This window comes from Aphanomyces invadans, assembly GCF_000520115.1.
Source record: "Aphanomyces invadans strain NJM9701 unplaced genomic scaffold supercont1.14, whole genome shotgun sequence".
In the NCBI taxonomy this organism is placed as follows: domain Eukaryota; phylum Oomycota; class Saprolegniomycetes; order Saprolegniales; family Verrucalvaceae; genus Aphanomyces; species Aphanomyces invadans.
In genome coordinates, this window is record NW_008580159.1 from 725,325 (window position 1) to 747,644 (window position 22,320).

Below are 22,320 nucleotides of genomic sequence, written 5' to 3' on the forward strand. Positions count from 1 at the left end.
TCCCAAGGAGGTTGGTACAACAGAGCCGTAAAGTCATCCCATATATTGCATGTTCTACCCTCAGCAGTGATCCGAGTGTACCCCGCGAGGCTAGCTGGGTCTCTCATGACGTAGATGGCACAGCACGCCACGCCATGGCCGTCACATGACAAGGACGGATTTGCCGCCGTCGTGCCAGTTGCCGCCACAAGAGTGACACTAATTCCAGTCAATTCCGCCGAATGGTGTGAGTGACGACACCGACCGTTTCAATTGGTAGTGCGGGGGTTTCGCATTGCTGTCGATGGATGTGGCATGGCATCGAGCAATTTGGAACCCATGAAGCCGATGAATCTGAGGGTGGCGGCGGCTGTGTTCGGCTTGACTGCATGCGTGGCGAGTGCGTGCACAATGATCGCAGTGGGCAAGCACGCGACGGTCGATGGATCGACTATGGTCACCCACAACGACGACGCGGGCAGTGACACGGCCGACTTGCGCCTTGTGGTCGTGCCTGCCAAGAAGTATCACCACCACCATAGCGATCGGCAGCGACCTGTGTATCGCATTCAAGGCGGGTACCCTCGCGTCGTGGCCCCGGAGAGAAGCCCTCAGTACGTTGCCAAATCGGGCGAAAACGTGTCGACGCCGCTGGGGTATATCAAGGAAGTCGAGTCCACATACAGCTACATTGCGCAAGAGTATGCAATTGTGAACGAAGTGCAGTTGTCCATTGGTGAAAGCACGTGCAGCGCCCGGACAACGGGATGGCCCAAGTCCATTCCCGGTGGCCGCGCGGTGTTTGGTATCGGTGAACTGACAAGTGTGGCCATGGAACGATGCGACACCGCAAGGTGCGCGATCAAGCTCATGGGGTCGCTAGCGGAAGAACACGGGTTTTACAGTGAATATGGTGGCACCCCCGATGCCCCAGGGTAGGAATCTCAACAGTCCCAGATATGCTGAGAACACCACAAATTTGCTTGTAGATACGACTCGGAAGCCCTCGGAATCACCGATCGATATGGCGAAGTGTGGGTATTCCACATATTGGCGGGAGTCGGAGGAAAGGGAGGGGCTATTTGGGCGGCCCAGCGCGTGCCTGACAACCATATCGCCGTTGTGGCCAACCACTTCACCATCGCCACGATGAACTTGACCGATTCGGACTGGTACCTGGCGTCACCGGACGTCATCTCGACAGCAATTGATCAAGGATGGTACACGCCAAAGGTAAGGTCGCAAGAGCTGCACGACGACATCCATTCGGATCGCGTTTCGTAGATCAACGATTCCTACGTCGATTTTTCCTTCAAAGCTGCGTATGCAAAGCCGCCGACAGTGTCGCCGCTGCTGTTCGCAGATGGCCGGACGTGGCGCATTTACAGCACGTTTGCGGCGTCACAGAACGTGTCAGCGACGTTTGGGTACATGGACACGTATCCCGACTACCCGTTTTCACTGCCTGTGGACCACTTGGTGTCGATTGAGGCCCTCACGACGCTCCTTCGTGACCAGTATCAAGGCACACAATATGACTTGACCACAGGGCTGGCCGCTGGACCATTTGACAGCCCCCTGCGGTACTCTGGCTTTACGACTGGCGTCCACGGAGCTTGGATGAATCCGATCTCTGTGCACCGAACGCTGTACAGCTACGTCGTTCAGGCCAAGCTGCCGTCGCAAGTGACAACATCGACCAACCTCGAAACAGAATCGAGTGAGGTGGCGTTGCACACCAACCACGGTGACGACGCACTCCTTGGCATCCTCTGGTTTGGTCAGAGTGCGCCTCATGGCACTGTATACCTTCCTTTTTCATGCGCGCAAACGGCGCTCCCCGACTCATTCCACGACCTCGCCGGTTACCAAGGCGAATTTGCACTCGAGTCGGCCTGGTGGGCGTTCAATTTGGTACGACCAAAGTGGCGTTGACAATGACACATCCCGCTGTTATCGTCAGGTGAACAACTGGCGCGCGCTTCGATACAACGCGATAAGCGTCGACGTGACCAAGTTCATTCACCAGTACCAAAACGAAGCGTTTGCCCTCGTCCAATACCGCGATGCGCGCGACAAAGGATTACACCATGGCGACCTTAATGCCCTGCACAACGGGTTTGCGTCGCGGGTGGTTGCCGACCGATGGAAGTTGGCGTGGAAACTCATTTCGAAATACAGCGATGGCTACGTGACACCTGACAAAGAAGGAGCGATGCAAGCACCTGGATATCCTGCGTGGTGGCTCAACCAAACCAACTACGTTCAATGGGGAAAATCGGATCCGCAAGGCGTCGTTGTACCTCCCCACATGCACTACGCCCAACACCACGCGGAGACGACCGACAAAAAGATTGCGGGTGGGTTGGTTGTTCCCCTGCTCGGCGGCTTTGTGCTTGGATACGCTGCTCATGTGGTGTATCAAGGCCACCGCCGATACCAGTACCGTGCTCTTCCTTAGTTTGTAAAGCGATAATTCCAAGTTGTCGAGTCCTTGCATGACAAAGAGATTGTTCACCCCTACATCGTGCGTCGTCCGCCGCCAACTTGTGAGACATGTCCCGTGACCAGCATGAAATCCTTAACCGCTTGAAAGGCATCATAGATATGGAGTTCCATGGCCAAGATGGCTCAAGTTCCCGCAGATCTGCCGCCGACGTCGCGACGGAGCGATGCTGAGCAAAATCCATGGGTAAAAGTGTTGGCCCAAAAAAATTGAATACTAACATGAAGGTAATTAAATATATTTTGTATGTTGGTGCTAAAACCACGGCGGAATGTGGTCGTTTCATAACGCCCCTCTCGCAGAATGTCCTTGACATGGATAAAACCTTCGAATATTTGATATATTCGTGATATACTATATAAGAGGTATGGAGTATCCGCACCTTGTGATGAACATATACATCACACTTGGTAGTTAAAATCTATCGACTCTCAAGGGTACGCAAATAGAGAGGTCTTTTGAATATTGTATTGCAGAGGTTCATCGGGGGGCGACGCGTATGTGAGGTTCCAAATCAATTTCTGCATTTTTTTAATCGATATATACTGAACAACATACGATTTTCGATGACATTTAAAATTGCACAAGATATCCAAAGCTACGTCATTTTCGAAAAGGCTGGTAAGGAGCGAAGTCGAGTCATGGCCGACCTACCGATCACCTTCGGCGAGGTCCTCAATGTAAGTGCCCCTCCTGTGTCTTTGAAGATTGCTTCCACGTGTGTGCGATGGACTCGGTGCATGCGATTCCTCCATCTAACGAGATTTTGTGTGACGCATCTGGCTCTTGTAGTTGGGGGCCTTGGGAGTCAATCTCGAGTATGTTAAATTTGGCACGTGTGCCATGGAAAGTGACAAGTTCATCACTGTATGCGAGACAGTCAACGGACAAGCGAACGTCGTGATTGTGGACATGGCGGCTGGGAACAACGTCCAACGAAGGCCTATTGCTGCCGAAGCTGCTATCATGAACCCTCTCACGAAAGTGATCGCATTGCGCGCAGGACCGCAGCTTCAGATTTTCAACATGGAGCTCCGCGCAAAGATGAAGACCCACCAAATGACGGAAGCTATCGTCTTTTGGAGATGGATCACGCCCAACACGATCGGGTTGGTGACGGCCGGTGCGGTGTATCACTGGAGTATTGAAGGTGACTCCCCACCCCAAAAACAGTTCGACCGTCACGCCAACTTGGGTCCCAATACCCAAATCATCAGCTACGAAACGTCGCCGGACAACCAGTGGCTGTTGCTGGTGGGAATTTCCGCAGGTGAAGGCGGACGTATCGACGGCAACATGCAGCTCTACTCCAAGGACAAGAAGGTGAGCCAGGTGCTTCAAGGCCACGCTGGTACTTTTGCCCACATGAAGCCTCCTGGTCGCACCGACGAAGCGCAAGTGTTGTGCTTTGCCGGTACCAAGGACGGCGCACCTTTGCAGCTCTTCATCATGGAAGTTGGCGCGAATGCCACTGGCCAAACTTTCCGCCTGCCGCCCCAACCCATTCCGTTCGCTGCCGACGCCGTCAACGACTTCCCTGTGTCGATGCTTGTAAGTTCCCTGTCCATTCCAATGTTCGCACGTCCCACAAGCTCATGAACCATGACTTAGGCATCTCCGAGCGACGACATCATCTACTTGATCACAAAAATGGGCTACCTCTTCTTGTTTGACATTCACAGCGGGAAGCCCGTCTACCGCGCCAGAGTCAGCCAAGACACAGTATTTGTCACGTGCTTGCACTCGCCCACAAAGGGCATGCTCGGTATTACCCGCCGAGGTCAACTTCTCCAGTTCTCGATCAACCAACAGAAGCTTGTCCCGTACGTCGTCGGCACCCTTCGCGACTCGCAGCTTGCATTGAGCTTGGCCACGCGCCTGAATCTGCCTGGGGCAGAAGAGCTCTATTTCACGGAATTCAACCGACTCGTGAGCTTGAACGATGTTCAAGGTGCTGCCCGCCTTGCCGCCGTGAGCCCCCAAGGCGTGTTGCGCACGCCGCAAGTGATCCAGCGCTTCCAGCAAATGCCGCAACAGCCTGGCCAGCCCCTGCCCGTGCTGCAATTTTTCAGCGTGTTGCTCGAAATGGGCACGCTCAACAAGTACGAATCCATCGAGTTGGCGCGTCCTGTGCTGCAGCAAGGTCGCGGCCAATTGCTCCAAAAGTGGCTATCGGAGGACAAGTTGGAGTGCTCGGAAGAGCTCGGTGACATGTGTGCCCAGTCGGACATCACGATGGCGCTATCGGTGTACTTGCGTGCGAATGTGCCGGAGAAGGTGATCAACTGCTTTGTCCAGCGCGGCGAGTTCGATAAGATTGTCGCGTACGCGTCCAAGACGAACTACCGTTGCGACTACACGTTCATGCTGCAAAACTTGGTGCGTGCCAACCCCCAAGGCGCGTTAGACTTTGCCCAGAAGCTGGCTGTCGCCGAAAACGGACCGCTTGTCGACATTGCGTCGGTAGTCGACATTTTCATGCAAGTGAGCCGCATCCAAGAAACGACGGCGTTCTTGTTGGAAGCCCTCAAGGCGAACCGCCCGGAAGATGCGCTCCTCCAAACACGCTTGCTCGAAATCAACTTGCTTGGTGGATCGCCCCAAGTGGCCGACGCGATCCTATCGAACAACATGTTCAGCCACTACGACCGTCCCCGTGTCGCCCAGTTGTGCGAAAAGGCTGGGTTGTTCCAGCGCGCCTTGGAACATTACACCGACTTGGCCGACCTCAAGCGAGTCGTTGTCAACACGCACGCGATCAACCACGAATTCATCGTGACGTTCTTTGGCACGTTGACAGGGGAAGTGTCGGTCGAGCTCATGAACGCGTTGCTTGGTCAGAACATGCGCCAGAACTTGCAAATTGTTGTCCAAGTTGCGACCAAGTATGTCGAGCAGCTCGGCGCGAAGCAGATCATCGACTTGTTTGAAAAGTACAAGTCGTTTGACGGGCTGTACTACTTTTTGGGTTCTGTCGTGAACTTTTCGCAAGAACCGGACGTCCACTTCAAGTACATTGAAGCTGCGACCAAGATGGGCCAATTCAAGGAAGTCGAGCGCGTGTGCCGCGATTCGGCCGTGTACGATCCCGTCAAGGTCAAGGACTTTCTCAAGGAGTCCAAGCTCCAAGACCCGCGCCCGCTCATCCACGTGTGCGACCGCTACGACTTTGTCGAGGAGCTCACGCAGTACTTGTACTCGAACAACCTGCTCAAGTACATTGAAGTGTACGTGACGAAGGTGAGCCCCCAAAAGACACCGCAAGTCGTTGGCAAGCTCCTCGATTTGGACTGCAACGAAGACTACATCAAGACTCTGTTGAGCGCGATCCCGCAAACGCCCGTGGACCAGTTGGTCGAACAAGTCGAGAAGCGCAACCGCCTGCGCTTGCTCCAGCCGTGGTTGGAAGCGCGCGTGTCGCAAGGCAATACCGAACCCGCGACTCATAACGCGGTGGGCAAGATTTACGTGACCCTGAACCGCGACCCCCAGCAGTTTTTGATCAACAACCCGTACTACGAACCGGCCGTAGTCGGTAAGTTTTGCGAAAAGCTTGACCCAGCCCTGGCATTCTTGGCCTACCAACGTGCCAACGGCGCGTGTGACGACGACTTGATTCGCGTCACGACGGAAAACTCGCTCTTCAAGGACTTGGCGCGATACCTTGTCCATCGCCAAGACTTGGATTTGTGGGGCAAAGTCCTCGTCAAGTCTGTCGAAGGCGAGTCGGAAGCGCCTTCTCGTCGCGCGTTGATTGACCAAGTCGTGCAAACCGCGCTTCCGGAAGCCAAGAACCCAGACGAAGTGTCGACGACGGTGCGCGCGTTCATGAACGCGGAGCTCCCGAACGAGTTGATTGAGTTGCTCGAACGCATTGTGCTCCAAGGCACGGAGTTTTCGACGAACAAGAACCTCCAGAACTTGCTCGTGTTGACCGCCATCAAAGCGTGCAAGGAAAAAGTGATGGATTACGTCAACCGCCTCGACAACTTTGATGGCCCGGACATTGCCCGCATTGCCGTCGGCGAGCAATACCAACTGTACGAAGAAGCGTTTGTGATTTACAAGAAGAGCAAATGCAATGGCGATGCCATCGGCGTCCTCTTGGACCACATCAAGGACATGACGCGCGCGTACGAATTTGCCGACCGGTGCAACGAACCGGACGTATGGTCCAAGTTGGCCCGTTCGCAACTCGACTCGAACAACCTCCACGACGCCCTGGCATCGTTCATCAAGGCCGGCGACCCGTCGTCGTATGCTGCCGTCATTGCGACCGCCGAGCGCGACAACAATTGGGCTGACTTGATCGACTACCTTCGCATGGCCCGCAAGACTGTCAAGGAGCAGCACCTGGACACGTCCCTCATTTACGCGTTGGCCAAGTGCGAAAAGTACGCGGAATTGGAAGAGTTTATTTCGGCCCCAAACGTGGCGCAGATCCAAAACACGGGCGAACGGTTGTTTGCTGAAGGCATGTTCAACGCTGCCAAGCTCTTGTTTCAAAACATCAACAACAACGCCAAGCTCGCGATCTGTTATGTCCGCCTCGGCAAATTCCGCGAAGCTGTCGACGCCGCGACCAAGGCCAACTCGGTCGGGACGTGGAAGGAGGTCAATTATGCATGCGTGGACGTGAACGAGTTTCGTCTTGCTGGCCTCTGTGGTCTCCACATTATCGTGCACCCTGACCACTTGGAAGAGCTCATCCTCAACTACGAACGTCGTGGCCACTGGGCCGAACTTCTCAAGTTGATGGAGCAAGGGCTTGGCCTGGAAGGTGCCCATGCCGGCATCTTTACGGAGCTCGCGATCTTGTACTCCAAGTACAACCCGACCAAGCTGATGGAACACATCAAGATTTTCCACTCGCGCATGAACGTGAGCAAGATCCTCCGCGCGTGTGAGAAGGGCTTGCACTGGGACCATGCCGTGTACTTGTACAAGGAAGACGGCCAGTTTGACAACGCGGTCCGCACGATGGTGGACCACCCGGTTGCGTTTGCACACGACTTGTTCCTGGACTGCATCCAGAAAGTCCGGAACCAAGAGATTCACTACAAGGCAATCAACTTTTACTTGGAGCAGCACCCGTTGGAGCTCACTCGCTTGCTTCAAGTGCTTACGCCCAACCTCGACCACGCCCGCGTCGTGCACCAACTCCGCAAGTCGGACAACTTGCCGTTGGTGGTCGACTACCTCAAGGACGTGCAAAAGGAAAACTTGTCGGCTGTGAACGAAGCGCTGAACGAAATCTTGGTCGAAGACGAAGACTACCAGGCCCTGCGCGACTCGATCGACTCGTACGACAACTTTGACCAGATCTCGTTTGCCCAAAAGGTGGAAAAGCACGAACTGTTGGAGTTTCGCCGCATTGCCGCCTACTTGTACAAGAAGAACAAGCGATATGGCCAGTCGCTCAAGCTGTCCAAGGCCGACAAGATGTACAAAGACGCGATCGACACTGCGTTTGATTCTGGCGACGTCGAGTTGGCCGAAGATTTGCTGCGCTTCTTCGTCGCCGCCCACGACAAGGAATGCTTTTGTGCCACTTTGTTTACGTGCTACAAGCTCATCAAGCCGGACGTGGCGATGGAACTCGCGTGGCGCAACGGCTACGTCGACTTTGTCATGCCGTACATGATTCAGTACGTCAAGAACTTGAATGACAAGATCAAGGTGTTGGACGAACGAACGAAGCCCAAGGAGGACCCGCACAATGGCCACCACATGGATGGCGGGATCCCCGGCGGCGTCGACCCGGCGTTCCAAATGGGCCTGAACCCCGTCATGGCGATCGCAGCCACCGCGTATGACCCGAACGCTGGCTACGGTGGCTATGGCATGCAACAACCGATTGGAGGGTACGGACAGCCCGCCGGCATGCCGCCGGGTGTGCCTATGGGCGGTGGCCTCGGCGGGTATGGTGGCGGCATCCCGCCGCAACAGTATGGAGGTGGCTATCAGTATTAATTGATGGAACGTCGTGCATTTATCTGCAAGGACTTGTTGTCGTTTTGACGACTTGTCTCGTGGAATCTTTTGACCCGATTGCTGGAGTCGTTTGTTGGAGGGGCCATGTCGCTATGGCTTGATCATGGAGGCAGTCGATGCCTGCCAACAACCGCTTTCTTCTCGTCCATCGTCCCCAAGAGAAGCTGGCCGCAATGCTTGATAACTCTCCTTGTGGACATGCGCGGCGGCGTTGCGGGGGGGGTGCCGGATGGGTAGTGGAAGTTGGTCATGCGGACTGCAAGTTGAAGTGCCGCGACGACGGTGCCAACGCTTGTTATTTCTTGGGCCTCGTGTGATGGTTGTCAGGGCAAGGAGCCAATCAAAGCGCTTCAATCTGCGATTGGAGTGTTTGGATTGGTGCGTTGGCGACATCGCACCGAATGCATCGACCAACACGGTTGTATGGGCTGACGTGGGTTGCCAGTGGGACGTGGCAACAGCCAGAGAAGTGCACGCGTCGACCAAGGTGCCAACGATACCATTCTCGGATCGACATTGTCGTGCGGAAACGGCCCACCAGCATGGGCAAGAAGACCAAGAATAAATGGCTCCGCCAACTCACCGACATGATGGAGAGGCATGGGTTCAAACTCAAACGCAATGAAAACCATCTCGTGTGGAGGAACGACCGGCTGAGCATTCAAATTGCTACGTCCAGCAGCCCAAGCGACTTGAATGCGATCCGTCAGATCGAGCGCGACATCAGGCGCAAACTCAGCTGCGATCACCCGTGGTACAAGGTTCCCTGCGCCGCGTAGGCTACCAGAACGGTCATTGCCATGAGCGAGCGCCGAGCAATGCGAATCGTGCCGACCTAGCATCGTCTATCGATCAACAAGACTGGGCACGGTGGCTCTAGTACGCGCGTTGGTTCAATCAAGTAGACATGCATTAGCATTAGGCTGGCATGCTACGTTGGCTTTCGCACGAGCGCTGAACTGGCCTGCATCGTCGACACATACGATTGCTGCAGGCGTTTCTCCCGTGCGAGCTTCTTGTGAAGCTCAATGGTCTTCTCACTTCGGTGACGCGTGTCGATGTGCGCTGTCCCGATCTCGGATCCACTTTCAAACACGCTGCGGCTCTGGACGTGCGACGGGCCATGCAGGAGTTGGTTGGTCGTGCACCACTCGGTGCTCTTACCTTCTTTCCCCGCGGGCCCATGGGGGAAGAGCAATGTGTAGCTGAGTCCTGCTTGTTGCACGTACGATTGAGTTTGCTCTTGGACACTTGGCGGCACCGTCTCGCTCGACTGTTGCGTTTGGGGATCGACATAGTTGGCACGCATTTCAGACGTGCCATGCATCCGGCACACGACACTCTCCCGCGCGAGCTTGGCACCATACTGATCCTCAACATAATTGCCGATCTTGACCCCTGAATTGAACGCGTTCTTGTGCCCGCTGATACCATACCCCGTCGAGCTCATCGCGCGGTCCGCCGTGACGAAATGCAATCCATGTTGGTGCCCCCGGGTTCAAAAATAGAATCCGGTTATGGTATCCGGAATTGCATCGCGAAAGGCCGCCGCGATGCACCATGACGACGACGATCGATGGAGCCTGCCGCAAGTGAAAAAGCTCCTGGACTCGCAAGAGGTCAATGCGCGGAATTCTTTGACCGGCCGTGCGGTGCTACATGAAGCTTGTATCCGTGGCCTGAAAGACGTTGTCCTGTACTTGCTCGACAATGCGGACTGCGACGTCGAAGTTCGTACGATGTTGGTGTGTCATGCGGTTGGAGCGCTTTGCGTGTAAGAGATTTATAGGGATGCGCTACTCCGCTGCACCTTGCGGTGCACGCAAGCAATCGAAGCATCGTGTTTCTGTTGTTGTCCTACGGCGCGAATCCGAACGCACGAGATAGGTACATGGGCATGCACATGTTCTCGAGGGTCGAATGGTGGGTCGCACAGGTTTGGATCGTCGCCGCTGCATTATTGTACCAAGCGAAGCGTGGCCGTCCATTTGATTCAGTTTGGTGGGCGTGTGCTAGCTGCAAACAAGGTACGGAAGGACTCCCACGGGCGACCAGAGCAACTTCCTTTCCTCCTCGCTAGAAGCGCAAGACGGCAGCGGCTCTGATTCAGTCCAACGTCGACGCTGAAACGGCGCTCAAGGTCTACACGGACGAAATCGTCGAGGCCGAATACAATGCTCGCAAGCACAGTCACCCCCGCCACCACCACCCTCAGCGCTAGAAACTTGCTAACATCCAAGGCAATACAGTGATGTCATGTTGAGCTAAATTTCTTCGATCTCAATCAGTTTCGATGTTGGGGCAATTTTTTCCGCCAAATACCGAAGCGACGTCGCGTTTAACGACGATGGTGCCGACGCTTCCTGCTTGGGGCCATCTCCACGGCGCTCCCGTCGGACGCGCTCGTCCGCTTCGCTGAGAAGGTTGAGCAGGTCGAACTTGCCCCCTTCGGGCAGGCAAATGTCTAAGCCACCGGCAGGTCAGCTGCGCCCATGTAAGCAAGCATGAACAAGAGATCGTACTAATTTGACACCCACTCAATGCGCTGAGTGGAGACGGCAGGTCGACAGGTGGCGGCGGAGCGATCGACGCTTCCTTGGCGTCTGCCGAGTCGTTCACCATGGCCTTTTTCATCTTGCGCTCTTTGCGGCGCTGCGCCTTTCGTCGTTGGATGTCTTGAATCTGTCTTGCATGTTCGACTGCAAGTCGATCGAGTGATGGGAAACACAACGAATATGGTCATGACAGCGCGTGGATGATCGAATTACCTTGCAATGCAATTTCAAGCTTCTTGGACTCGTCGGCATGCTCCTGCAGTACCTTTTGCAGCGACGCTTCCACGTCCAACTAGTGCACGCTGTCACGACCCTCGATGTACGAAGTACGTGTGGGGGCGTTCGATACCATGTCTGTCGAAAAGGCCCGGTGCGTTGACTGCGCCGACTCCAGCGCCGATCCAATGTCCTGCGCACGCCCATCCCGTTCAAGATCGACGTGGGGCATCTCCTTACCATCAAAACGGCTGACGGTGTCCACGGCTTGGACTCCAACGGCGGGAGCTTCAGGTCGGACGTTGAGCTCGCCTCTTCCTTGCCATCCGCCGTCATGTCGGCCGGTCCTGGTGTCAGAAATGTGTATGGAACCCACTCGTTATCGTGGTTCCAATAGCCGAGAATCGGCTCGCCGTCTTTCGACGTGGGGGGGTCCCATCGTCCTTCGCCCGTCACGGCGTTCGTGTAGTAGTACGCGTTGTCGGGGTCACTCCACTGCTGCACCCACCGATCGTTTGGGTCGTCTTCCTTGGCCTCTGCTCTCGGACTCAAGAAACTTCGGGACTGAATGTCCTGCTGGACTTCGTGGGCTTCGGATTCCAGGAGCAACCACTGGAGCAAGTGCGGCACGATGGCAGACTCCTACGCATGTTTGAGACAACACTCAGAGTCCATGGACGCCACGCGCACGCTCGGTTGAATGCGGCGAAAGAGAAAGTCGGCGATTTCGGTCTCGCATTGAGCCAAGTCGTGCTTGAAATGCACTTTCTCCTTGAGAAAGAGATAGCTACGGGAGAAAAGGGCGTGAGGTTACAGCGCAATCGCGGAGCCCATACACGGCGTACATTTCATCCAGGTGGACTGGGCTCACGGATTTGAAACCAAAGCACCGCGTCTTGATCGCTTTTAGCTCCATTTGGATAGCTTCCAAACGCTCACAGAGCATGCCCAGCTCTTCCTCCGCCGCCATTGAAGCTGTGGTCTACCGTGGCAATTTACGAACGCCACGAATGGTGCGGCGCAAGAGCAAACCTCGTCACCGCCAGACACAGCATCTCCACATCGTCCGCTGCTTGCTTGACACAATGCAGCCATTTGCTGCCGCATGCCCGCATTCCGCTCTGACAGCCTCTGCGCGACCAATAGATCGACCTTGAGTCGCTACTCCAGAATAAATCCTGCCATGAGATTGAATTTGCTCTGCGTCGCGGTTGGATGCGTACTTCGTGCACCAACTTGGCTTCTAAGGCTTGCAGTTCGGCTGCCATCTTCGACTCCACCGACTCTACAGTCAAAAATTGTGCTCCAGTTGAGCGCGTTGAGGACGAGCTACCTGATGAGACACAGTCGATTCGTGCATTGGATGCTTCGCCAGACGACTCATCACCCGCGAGTTGTCCGTCGTAACACGTCTTCATCGACATGATGGCTTCGGCCCACGGCAAATACGCTGCGTCGTCATGATCGAGGTGGCCCGATGCCTACGCATCCATGGACCTGACGCTTTCATCGGTTGCTTTGCGTACGTTGAACTTACCTGCGCGTCCAAGAGAGATCGCGCGACGACTTCCTGCAGGATCCACTCTGGCGACCCAAAGTACTTCTTCGCATCAAACGGAACGTCGTCTCGACAGGACAGCTCTTCATGCCCTGCTTGTACTTCGCTGTCGTCGGGAGGCATCGTTGGGACGGCATTCCATTCCACGTAGCTCTGCATCAACGTACAAAACCCGTGAAAGTCGTCGTACGCGAGCAGCGTCTTCATGAGGAGCTGCACTTCCTCCTCCTTTGGCCCGCCGGCCTCGTTGACCACTGCCTCCTCCAACGCAGAGACAAACGCTGCGGGTTCACACCCCAAGTCTTGCACAATACCCTCCAGCAACTGGTCGGCCAAGCCCTTGAACTCGACAAAGATGGCGTGTTGCTGCAGCGAGTACGCCTCCTGTGGACCCACGACGCCCACGAACGCAAGCTTATGCGTGTGCATGAATGCGTTCACAGGGTCGAGCCATTGGGCGCCCTTGAGGAACTGCGCGACAGCGTCCAAGAGAAAGTCCCCCATGTGCCAATTTGTGCGCCTCTTCAAGATCCATTCAAGCGTGGGGTGTGAACGTTACCGACGACATTAGTACTTAGTACAACGCAGAGATTGTACTACTGAATCTAGTACATGGTTGAGGGCGACGATACCACGTCCGTGGCGGCCGCCGCGCTGAGATGCAAGTCGAAGGTGCAGGTCGTTCCTTGTACAAGTTGTCTAGAGCACAGCCGTGAGCGCATGGAGCATGTCCTGATGTGCATGGCGCAGCGACTCACTGTCAACTATATCTATGGATGGGTAGGACTAAACGATGTAGGTACTAACTGGGAGAACGTGTGAAACGGCCAGAGCGTGGGCGGTTACTCGGCGTTTTCGTTGTCGAGTCGGCGACGTCGTTGGCGGCAGAGATGGGACCGAAGAAGGGGAAGAAGAAGGAGAAGAAGGGAAAGAAGGGCAAGGATGGCGACAGCAAGGAGGACGACATGTCGAGGGAGTTGGAGGCCGAGCGGCAGGAATTGGTCAAAGAAGCCAAGCGGCTCGCGGAGAAGTCGAAGAAGGAGGAGGAGGCGTTCAACGAGTTCCAGCAGCAGCGAGAAAAGATCAACTACTTTTGGATCGTCGAGAAGAAGAACTTGGAGGACAAGAAGGCCGAGCTGCGAAACAAGGAGCGCGAGCGGCAGGACTTGGAAGAAAAGCACCAGGTCGAGATCAAAGTGTACAAGCAGCGTGTCAAGCACTTGCTGTACGAGCACCAGAACGAGATCTCGGCGCTAAAAATCGGTACACACGCGATGCTCGTGTACCTATCGGGGGAGACGAGCTCACGGCGCTGGTATAGAATCGGAAACGTCGCTCAAGATCGGCCAAGACGACCATCGTACCATCGAGCGCGAGCTCAAAACCGACAAACGATCGCTCAAGTTGGACTTGAAGGAAATGGAGCTGTCGCACGAAGATTACTTGAAGACGCTGAAGCAGGCACGGCCATCGGTCGTCGCGAGGAGCACTCACGATGGCACGGCACTGTAGGAACAAGACAAGCGGATCACAATCCTGCGGCAGGAGTTCGAGCGCCACGCCAAAGAACTCCAGCAAAAGTTTGAACGAAAGCGCAAGACGTTTCGAGACGACCTGGAGAGCCAACGCCGCGTCGACACGCTGCGCATCGAGGAGCGCAAGAACAGCCACATTGCGCAGCTCATGGCCGGACACGAGAAAGCGTTTGGCGAGATCAAAAACTACTACAACGACATCACGCACAACAACTTGGACTTGATCAAGTCGCTGAAAGAAGAAGTCGCTGAGATGAAGAAGAAGGAAGCGCAGGACGAAAAGCTCATGTTTGAAATCTCTCAAGAGAACAAGCGCATGTCCGAGCCATTGAAGAAAGCGCTGCAGGTACACACCACCGAGGCCGCAGTCCCAACGTTCGCGTCTACCGCCCTGCCTGACACTCATCCTTGTGCCTGGACAGGACGTCGAGCGGCTCCGGAAAAGCATCAAGAGCTACGACGAAGACAAGGTTGCCCTGAAAGCCGCCAAGGCGGAACTCCTCGTGCTCGAAGACCAGCTCGGATCGCTGTCGTGGGAGCACGAAGTACTCACGCAGCGGTTTGCGCAAGTCCAGAACGAGTACAACACGCTGCACAGCCAGTTCCAGACGAGCATCTACGATGTGCAGCAAAAGAACGGGCTCAAGAACCTCCTGCTCGAGAAGAAGCTCGAGAGCATGGGCGACGTGTTGGAGCAGAAGGACGCCCAGTTGAACGAAGTGCTCGCTCATGCGCAGTTGGACCCATCCATCGCGGCCCAGGTTCGCCGCCGCCTCGAAGACATCATGGAAGCCAAGAACCAAGAAGTTCGCGACCTCGAGAAGGAACTCGCGATCGTACTGAAGCTGCTCGCCGATTACACCAAGGCAGCCGAGGCCAAGCTGACAGAGTACGGCACACCCGTCGATGAACTCGGGTTCTCGCCAAACTTGAACCCGACTCACCTCCCCAAGATAAAAACGTCGGGGCAATCACATTCGAACGCGCCGACGTCCGCCATCCCGGCAAGCGGCCATGGAGGGTCTCCATTCACGCTGTCGCCGTTGAAATAACGTTAAGTTGTAAGTGGTCTCCGTGGTGCTGTACGCCAAGGAGGATCGCAGCCACGGAAGCGTCCTTGGACGAGGATGGATGACGCACTCGCAAAGATCAAAATTCGGCATGTTAATAGGATTCCTACACAACCTTGTACGCGCTGCGGTTGGCCGCGCCGTCTTTCAGCTTCAACTTGGGGTGCACAAGCATGTAAATATCGTCGATCCGCGCGTCCAGCTGCGCGATGCGCTCTCGTGTCGTCGCTTCCAACGCATCCATACGACCGCTGAGCATGTGGATTGCGTCGAGGAGGACGCCGGGGTTGAGTGGAATGCCGGAAAACTTTGCGGCGAGGTCCTTCGGGTTATGTCCATACGCGGCACCCAGGTTGTCGCTCTCCATCGAAATTCCCATTTCACCGAGCGTGTTCAAGTTCGTGTGGACGTTCCCCATCATGTTGAGGTTCAGTTCTTCGTTCGACTCGAGAGGCATACCCATGTTGATCGCGCCTTCCTCAACGTCATATGTGGGCATGGGGCCAGCCATTTCCTTGATGCCGTACCGCTTCTTGAAGCTCTTCATCCATGCAGGGGTCACTCCTGGCCACGAGCTGCTGTCTTCATGCTTCAGGGACGCTTGCGTGTTGCCGGTCACTTGCGCAATGAGCTCCGCAGCCTTTTGATGCAACGCTTCGTGGGTAACAGGTTTCTGGTGGACCTTCTCAGTGACCATCCAACGGTACAATTCACGTTCAACAGCAGGGTACGCTTCATCGTCGGCGACCTTGAGGGTCTTTCGGCGCAAAGAAGCCAAGTGTTTCGCATCTCCGCAAAAGCGCATGATTCGTTCCTTGTTCTTCTTGATATCCGAGATCTGTTGGCGGGAAATACCGAGGAGCGCGGCAATGTCGACGGGTTTTTCGCCGTTGTCAAGGCGATGGAGAACTTGCTGCTTCTGGTACAGCGACACGACGACGCGTTTGCGTTTGTTGGTCGAAGCCGGGCTCGCGACGACCGGCGTCACCGCGGCCGTCCCCGCCGGCGACGGTTTAATCGCAGATGAGGCCTTGCCGCGCCCACCCCGTTGCTTGCCAGGGTTCATGCCCGACCCGCCCATACCGTCGGCGCCGCCGTCTTCATCGCCGTCGTCCTTGAACCCTCCATCGAGCGCGTTGAGCCCGTCCGGATATGTCACTTCATCATCCGGTGCCAGCCCTTCCACCGCATCGTTCAGGTCGTTCATCTCTGTTATCCGGTTGAAATCGAAGAATGGCGTTCGGTGGCTGGCGAAATTTCGTTTTTCGAATGCGAGCGCGTTACGAGGGCGCGGATTGGCGGAATTTAAAATCCTCTCCCCATTTATAGCCAATCCCATGCAAATTGGTGCCAAACCCCGCATGCAATGGACAAGATGCGAGGAGGTGACGGACCGCGTCCTCCGACGCCAGAACTCGAGTTTACAAGGTTGAAAGATCTAGCGTTGGAAGGGACGAAGGCGGCACATGGACTGCGTGTACGAAGGACAAGCCGTCCTTTGAACTATTGAACGGAATGCCACATGCCATGCAGGCCAGGTCAAAATACAAGGCATGTGTTTGCGAAGCAGGTTTGCGTGAACTAGAGAAGAATACCTCCATCAAGATGAGTTGCTAGACGTGGGCGCATGTGCACAGGAATGAGAAGGCATTCGCGTCGCGCCGCGTCGAGGAGTCGTCAAGCCGCTGGGCTTGGATCGCTTCAACGGTCGATTCTTAGGAATTCCGCAGTTGACGATGAACCCCGTGCGTGTTTTGTCATTTGTGAAATTCGTGGGAAGGTGAATATAGTGTGAAATCCAATAATTGCAGGAAATAGTGTAAGTATAGAATAATCACGGCACTTGGCATGGCAACGGATTCCTTGACAGCGCGCCTGCACGGCACCTTAGGCTTCCTCTCGCAAGTGAATGAAGTCCAGGCGTCATTGTGTACGTACACTGAACTGACATGATGACGCCCACTTACCAAGTGGCAGTCGTGACCCGCAAACTCGAGGAGCTCGGTGCCGTGGTTGATGCGTCCTCGCCCGAGTACACTCGCTTCATCTTGGCCGCCCTTCGAATGGACATCCGCGACTTTCATAGCTCAACTCCGTGCGTGCACCACCCCATGCACGAATTCCATAGCATCTTCGACTGGGTGGTACGTCCGACTGCGCTCATGATGTCCAACGAAGTTTGCAACACGTGGCACAGGCGGCCAAGTGTAATCCACCCTTGCCACAAACACGGGCCGTGCGACTCCTTTGCACAATTCAGGTTCGGCGTTGGCTACGCTTCTTTGCTTTGTCGTTTGACGTATGCACTAGTTCATCTTGCTGCCCGCTCGACGATGGGTGGACGAGTACAACGACGAGTCATTGAGTGCGGGCCCGTTTGTGTTGTTTGACAGGTACTCGACGCATCTCGCGCCATACTTGCCGAACCCAATGTACGTGCTGCCGATCTCTCTTCGATCTTTCCATTTGAACGCCATCCTAGCGACCCATCAAACGCCGTACAGCGCGAAGCCAAGGACTTTCAGCGGCGCTTGGATGAATTTCTCGTGGATCGGAAAGGGCCCCTCGTCCACGAGGTGATTTTCGATGCATGACCCACATTGCAGCTGCATATCACACACCATGCCGTTGCAGAAACTCGTGGCTCTCCTTGCTCGATTTCCCCTCGTGGCGTTCCAAGTACACGCAATTCGGTTCTTGAATGCAGTGGAAGACCAGCTCTTTTCCACAACCGACGACACGGTGGTCGCTTTCGATAGCACGACGGCGTACGTCGCGCCCACTCTACTGAATGGCCCTATTGATCCCATCCTGCATCTAGGCAACCTCGCGTCAGCCGGCGGTCGTTGCAACGACCAATGGAAGTCCCCGCCGAAACCTGGACGGTTCTGGACAAGTGCTTGAGCGCTGCGGTGCAGACCAAGTTTCCTAGGCCAGATGACCAGTCAATTTTGGATGCCACACGGATTCAAATGCCGCCGCCACCAGCGCAAGTCCGTCAGGATGCACACTCTCAACAAGTACAGCAGGGAGCTGTCAAGACGGGGCGACAGAACGATGAAGCGGCAATGGCCGACGGCAAGCGAGAAAAGGATGATGACAACGACGATGTTGTGACTGTATCGTCGCCCGAGTCTGTGGCGGAAGACAAGAAGTGGCCTCCCGGGGCCGGTGATGCGACCCAGCAACGTCGACGAAAGCGTCGAGTGGTGTGGACCCCCGAGGAAGAAGACGCAGTGCGCCAAGGCGTCCGGGTCTTTGGCGAGTCGAGCTGGACCGAAATCAAGCGGCGCTATCCCAACGTGCTGGTCCACCGCACCGCGGAGCAAATCAAAGATAAGTTTCGCAACATACAGAAACGCTTGTCCAAAGGCAGCGCGACTTGAGAGGTCGATCCACGACCGTCCATTTGAGATAAAGGAGTTGAGTGCCATGAATGACAATGATGGAAGGCTGTGAAGCGTGTGCATAAACACAAACGACACGATTCAAAGGACGGTTGTACTCGTGATGTGCATTACAATTCTTCCTCAACGACTTGATGAGGTCGCGCCTTCTTCTTTTTCGTCTTCTTGACCTTTTTGGCGGATGCTTCCGCCGCGGTTGCCTCGGGGTTGTCGACCGTGTCCACAAACGTTTGAAACACTTCGATGTCTTTGTCCTTTGGACTGAGCTCGAGAAACTCGTTCGAGATGCGCACAGCTTCGACCTTGACGTCGTGAACCAACTGCTTCGAAATGGGCAAGTCGCGCGCGGGTTGGCGCTCCGCCAACACGAGCGCGCCATGGTACCGAACATACGTCAACGCCAAGTTCTTGACAATGTCTTTGCGCGGGTACGTCACGCACTGCGCCTGTGCAAGATCACGTCATCGAGGTTTTCGGCTTGTCACGATGACATACCGGCAGCGCAATGTGGTAGATCCCGTTGAGCGCCTTGACAATGTCCCGTAGGCCAAACATGTACCCATCCAAGTCGTCGTACGTGACATCTTTGCCCTTCTTGGCCGTCCGGTCGATCCAGTACTGCAAACTGTGGAGCGCCTTTTGGTAGAGTCCGTCAAAGTAAATCTTGCGCGCAACGTATTCCCACGACCCTGTCGGGTACTTGGCCGAATGCGCCAACGCAAAGCTCTGGTTGTACATGCGAAAGAGCGCTTTCGACTCTTTGTTCCACGTGGAATACGTCGGCATCCTAGGCACGGAGTCAGCGTCGCGATGGCCACGAGGCACGATTACTACTTTTTCTGCTCGTGGATCTTCCACAGCATCCCGTGCGGCGTCACGTAAAACCCATTGTAGTACCCGTCTTTGCCCAGTGCCGATTCGTTCTGTGCGACAGGTCACGGGATCGATCGAGATGTCACAGTGACATACCACGGCGTGCAGGTCCAAGTACATGTTGAGGGCGTACATGTTTTGCATGACAAACCGGCGCGTGAGCTGCTCAAACCCTTTGCTCCCGCGCTCGGTGGACACGCCTTGAATCAACGGCGGAAACGTAATTCCAGGGTACAGGTCGTGCTGGCGGCTGTACCAGCTGTACGGCATGAGCTGAAAGTTGAGGTGCGTCACATCCGGCCGCTTCTTCTCGCACTCTTGCAAGTACCGCACGCTGTTCCAGTTGATGTCGGTGTAGGACAGCAGCACCGAGTTGGGCGGCAGCGTGTCGAGCAATGCGTTGCCGTAGGACGAAATCACCACGCCCGACTACATGCACCGCACAATGAGAGGCCACGATGCATCGTAAAGGACGACGTGCAACCTTGCTGTGGTTGGACTGGGGATAGTGAGTCGACATTTGCAGCCCCACGAGCCCCAACGACGAAGCAATTACGACAAACCGACTTGTCCACGTCGGAAGAAACGACGGGAGGCTGCGAACGACGTTGCCTTGCATCCGAGCGAGTCCAATGCCGAGGAACATGGCAATCACCATGTTGGGCTGCATCCAGAATCGGCTGTGGATCGAGCGCGTCAACGGCTACGAAAAGCGACGTCAGCCAGGCAGGGTTGAAAGTAGACCATGCCAAGCGCACGACGTACAATGTACAACGGCAAGTTCGCCAACGAGTTGAAGCACACCAAGTAGTGTAGAAAGGTGAGCAGGAGCAAGTCATCCAGCGCGCGCTGCTCGGGCGTGGCAGTAGTAGGCTCCGTGGAGGCAGGACGGGTGGTCGTCGAGGGAGCGGACGAGTCGGTCAGAGGACGCGATGTCTCGTCGGCAGGGCCCTCACTATGGTATTGTGATTAGTATTTCGAATGGTAAACTTCATGCCAGAGTCAGAACAACCGCATGGCCGTCCAAGGTGGACATGGTCCATATTACGTACGCGCGCCACAACCCAAGGAGGGCCAAGATGAACCCGATGCCGACGAATTGTTCGCGGGCGTCTTGAAGGTACAACAGCCCTCGCTCCCATGGCGTCTACGTCATGCGTGCATTAGACATAACGTCACAGCGCAGAGTCATACCTCGGTTAGATTCGTGGACGTGATTGGCGACAGCTTGAACGTGCCGTACTCTTCGCGTACCAAGTGACGGAGGAGCCCGATCCAGCTTGATGCATTCCCCCACGATCCTCTCGATGGCGTTTCCGACTCATGCATGAGGTGCACGTACGGCGTCAATCCCGCGACAAACCTAATGGCGAGTTTCATGCACGGGACGACATGGCGAAAAGTACGTACAGCATGCCCATGCAAAAGATATGGTACCAGCGGAACACATATCGACCGTGCCACAGCATCCAAGCGATCATGGGCACTTCGTACAAAACTAAAAAAGGTTGTGAGACAAGTACATCGAGACGATTGCCGAGCGCGTACTGGCAGTGTGTTGGTTAGACAGAGCCAAACCACATATGAGCGCGCCAACGGATGCGGCAAAGATGCTGTGCGACCTCTTGAAGACTGCGCAAAGGACAAACAACACGGCGAGGAGCATGTTGTTGAGAGCAAAGACTTCGGCGCCGGCAGCATACTCCCACGTCAGTGGCGCAAATGCAAACATGAGACCGCTCGCGATGGCAGCGAATGCGTTTGCTTTGTTCGTGTACAGGTACACGAAATGCGTGATCGAGGCAGCGGCGACCGCCGCGAACAGTGCGTTCTCGACGTTGGCAATGTACGCTGGAGTCAACCCGTCCAGCACTTCAAGTTTGAACGCAGCTTGCAAGAGGAGGAGGTACAGTGGGTAACCAGGCGGGTGCGCGACCCCGCCTTTCGCCTTGCACGCTTCCGCGATGAGTTCACCGCTGTCGCCACCTGGAACGCTTGGAAACGCCGTGGCGACATACATTGGCAACGCGACGCACAGCGTGCCGACAGCAGGAACGACATCCAAGAGGCCAAGGCTCGACGATGGCGCCAACCCAAGCACCTTTGACGCAGCCATCAACAACCGCTGTGGTTTGTCGTCGGCGGGACGGTTGGATTTTGGCTGACAAAGATCTCTTTTTTTACCTGCTTCAATTTTTTCGGTAAACTTTCGGTGTGTTCGAATTTCGAAAGGTCGCGACACATGCCAGACGGGAAACCTTGAAGGAGTCAAAAGCGTTGGGGGTACCTGCCATCATCGAAGGATAGAAGGAATCGAGCATTCTCCTTTGCCCTGAATATGAACTCTGCGCATATCCACGTCAGGAATTTCATGCTGATCGTCTGACCATGTAGCACCGCCCCCGCAGCATGGCAGGCGCTCCTGTGTCGCCATCTTAACTCTGATTGGGCTCTAACGCAGGCCAGTCACAGAATGGCGCACTTCGTGGAGCTGCGCCATGCGCATGCAGTCAGCAGGGGGCGTCAACTCCTCGGCAAGTGCCACCGATCGTGACGTGTACGATCCGTGGCGAGGCTGGCTGCCCTGGCGTTTTACTTTTCCACAAAGGACGCTTTTTTCAATTTTT

The 22,320-nt window shown here is 55.4% G+C and overlaps 10 protein-coding genes across 11 annotated transcripts; 6 read left to right on the forward strand and 4 right to left on the reverse strand.

Moving 5' to 3' along the window:
* The first annotated feature begins 280 nt into the window (after positions 1-280).
* Positions 281-2,485, forward strand: H310_07594. 2 transcript variants are annotated; one of them, XM_008872999.1, is made up of 4 exons: positions 281-914; positions 969-1,212; positions 1,264-1,893; positions 1,943-2,485. In XM_008872999.1, exons 1-4 carry the CDS (start codon positions 295-297, stop codon positions 2,438-2,440), a joined length of 1,992 nt encoding a protein of 663 aa, XP_008871221.1. In that variant the 5' UTR covers positions 281-294; the 3' UTR covers positions 2,441-2,485. The 2 variants fall into 2 exon arrangements, with proteins under 2 accessions (XP_008871221.1, XP_008871222.1); XM_008873000.1 differs by lacking the exon at positions 1,943-2,485 and having other exon boundaries at positions 1,264-1,932.
* A 617-nt stretch (positions 2,486-3,102) lies between these two features.
* On the forward strand, positions 3,103-8,534 carry H310_07595 (hypothetical protein). Its single transcript, XM_008873001.1, has 3 exons — positions 3,103-3,165; positions 3,278-4,036; positions 4,097-8,534. The coding sequence occupies exons 1-3, from the start codon at positions 3,127-3,129 to the stop codon at positions 8,456-8,458; spliced, it is 5,160 nt and encodes a 1,719-aa protein (XP_008871223.1). The 5' UTR covers positions 3,103-3,126; the 3' UTR covers positions 8,459-8,534.
* Positions 8,535-8,949: 415 nt separating this feature from the next.
* On the forward strand, positions 8,950-9,366 carry H310_07596 (hypothetical protein). Its single transcript, XM_008873002.1, has one exon. It carries the CDS (start codon positions 9,022-9,024, stop codon positions 9,256-9,258), a length of 237 nt encoding a protein of 78 aa, XP_008871224.1. The 5' UTR covers positions 8,950-9,021; the 3' UTR covers positions 9,259-9,366.
* A 1-nt stretch (position 9,367) lies between these two features.
* H310_07597 (hypothetical protein) lies at positions 9,368-9,945 on the reverse strand. Its single transcript, XM_008873003.1, has one exon. It carries the CDS (start codon positions 9,927-9,929, stop codon positions 9,411-9,413), a length of 519 nt encoding a protein of 172 aa, XP_008871225.1. The 5' UTR covers positions 9,930-9,945; the 3' UTR covers positions 9,368-9,410.
* Positions 9,946-10,011: 66 nt separating this feature from the next.
* On the forward strand, positions 10,012-10,700 carry H310_07598 (hypothetical protein; the record flags this gene model as incomplete). Its single annotated transcript, XM_008873004.1, has 4 exons — positions 10,012-10,209; positions 10,269-10,366; positions 10,416-10,506; positions 10,560-10,700. Exons 1-4 carry the CDS (start codon positions 10,033-10,035, stop codon positions 10,698-10,700), a joined length of 507 nt encoding a protein of 168 aa, XP_008871226.1. The 5' UTR covers positions 10,012-10,032.
* A 43-nt stretch (positions 10,701-10,743) lies between these two features.
* H310_07599 (hypothetical protein) lies at positions 10,744-13,312 on the reverse strand (the record flags this gene model as incomplete). The annotated part of the gene is made up of 11 exons (XM_008873005.1): positions 10,744-10,943; positions 11,002-11,178; positions 11,248-11,326; positions 11,384-11,443; positions 11,491-11,892; positions 11,941-12,037; positions 12,096-12,232; positions 12,301-12,411; positions 12,474-12,535; positions 12,584-12,731; positions 12,788-13,312. 11 exons carry the CDS (start codon positions 13,310-13,312, stop codon positions 10,744-10,746), a joined length of 1,998 nt encoding a protein of 665 aa, XP_008871227.1.
* A 344-nt stretch (positions 13,313-13,656) lies between these two features.
* H310_07600 (hypothetical protein) lies at positions 13,657-16,636 on the forward strand. Its single transcript, XM_008873006.1, has 4 exons — positions 13,657-14,071; positions 14,130-14,269; positions 14,321-14,689; positions 14,766-16,636. The coding sequence occupies exons 1-4, from the start codon at positions 13,699-13,701 to the stop codon at positions 15,393-15,395; spliced, it is 1,512 nt and encodes a 503-aa protein (XP_008871228.1). The 5' UTR covers positions 13,657-13,698; the 3' UTR covers positions 15,396-16,636.
* Positions 15,472-16,634, reverse strand: H310_07601 (hypothetical protein). Its single transcript, XM_008873007.1, has one exon. It carries the CDS (start codon positions 16,618-16,620, stop codon positions 15,520-15,522), a length of 1,101 nt encoding a protein of 366 aa, XP_008871229.1. The 5' UTR covers positions 16,621-16,634; the 3' UTR covers positions 15,472-15,519.
* Positions 16,637-17,248: 612 nt separating the features above from the next.
* Positions 17,249-18,966, forward strand: H310_07602 (hypothetical protein). The gene is made up of 7 exons (XM_008873008.1): positions 17,249-17,343; positions 17,391-17,557; positions 17,611-17,673; positions 17,724-17,845; positions 17,896-17,989; positions 18,048-18,181; positions 18,235-18,966. The coding sequence occupies exons 1-7, from the start codon at positions 17,262-17,264 to the stop codon at positions 18,797-18,799; spliced, it is 1,227 nt and encodes a 408-aa protein (XP_008871230.1). The 5' UTR covers positions 17,249-17,261; the 3' UTR covers positions 18,800-18,966.
* On the reverse strand, positions 18,931-22,143 carry H310_07603 (hypothetical protein; the record flags this gene model as incomplete). Its single annotated transcript, XM_008873009.1, has 11 exons — positions 21,878-22,143; positions 21,242-21,794; positions 21,104-21,191; positions 20,888-21,056; positions 20,746-20,840; positions 20,459-20,648; positions 20,178-20,396; positions 19,790-20,122; positions 19,655-19,743; positions 19,316-19,607; positions 18,931-19,266 (listed from the first exon to the last, which is right to left on the reverse strand). The coding sequence occupies exons 1-11, from the start codon at positions 21,935-21,937 to the stop codon at positions 18,931-18,933; spliced, it is 2,424 nt and encodes an 807-aa protein (XP_008871231.1). The 5' UTR covers positions 21,938-22,143.
* Positions 22,144-22,320: the final 177 nt, after the last annotated feature.

Excerpts from the sequence above, each read along its gene's own strand:
- H310_07597 (XM_008873003.1), bottom strand. The coding sequence starts at position 9,929 with ATGAGCTCGACGGGGTATGGTATCAGCGGGCACAAGAACGCGTTCAAT.
- H310_07595 (XM_008873001.1), top strand. The coding sequence starts at position 3,127 with ATGGCCGACCTACCGATCACCTTCGGCGAGGTCCTCAAT. Across the intron at positions 3,166-3,277 it reads CCTTCGGCGAGGTCCTCAAT|TTGGGGGCCTTGGGAGTCAA; the intron begins GTAAGTGCCCCT and ends TGGCTCTTGTAG. Across the intron at positions 4,037-4,096 it reads ACTTCCCTGTGTCGATGCTT|GCATCTCCGAGCGACGACAT; the intron begins GTAAGTTCCCTG and ends ACCATGACTTAG.
- H310_07596 (XM_008873002.1), top strand. The coding sequence starts at position 9,022 with ATGGGCAAGAAGACCAAGAATAAATGGCTCCGCCAACTCACCGACATG.
- H310_07602 (XM_008873008.1), top strand. The coding sequence starts at position 17,262 with ATGGCAACGGATTCCTTGACAGCGCGCCTGCACGGCACCTTAGGCTTC. Across the intron at positions 17,344-17,390 it reads TGAAGTCCAGGCGTCATTGT|TCGTGACCCGCAAACTCGAG; the intron begins GTACGTACACTG and ends ACCAAGTGGCAG. Across the intron at positions 18,182-18,234 it reads GCTTTCGATAGCACGACGGC|GCAACCTCGCGTCAGCCGGC; the intron begins GTACGTCGCGCC and ends TCCTGCATCTAG.
- H310_07594 (XM_008872999.1), top strand. The coding sequence starts at position 295 with ATGGCATCGAGCAATTTGGAACCCATGAAGCCGATGAATCTGAGGGTG. Across the intron at positions 915-968 it reads GGCACCCCCGATGCCCCAGG|ATACGACTCGGAAGCCCTCG; the intron begins GTAGGAATCTCA and ends ATTTGCTTGTAG. Across the intron at positions 1,213-1,263 it reads AAGGATGGTACACGCCAAAG|ATCAACGATTCCTACGTCGA; the intron begins GTAAGGTCGCAA and ends CGCGTTTCGTAG.
- H310_07600 (XM_008873006.1), top strand. The coding sequence starts at position 13,699 with ATGGGACCGAAGAAGGGGAAGAAGAAGGAGAAGAAGGGAAAGAAGGGC. Across the intron at positions 14,270-14,320 it reads ACTTGAAGACGCTGAAGCAG|GAACAAGACAAGCGGATCAC; the intron begins GCACGGCCATCG and ends ACGGCACTGTAG. Across the intron at positions 14,690-14,765 it reads CATTGAAGAAAGCGCTGCAG|GACGTCGAGCGGCTCCGGAA; the intron begins GTACACACCACC and ends GTGCCTGGACAG.
- H310_07601 (XM_008873007.1), bottom strand. The coding sequence starts at position 16,620 with ATGAACGACCTGAACGATGCGGTGGAAGGGCTGGCACCGGATGATGAA.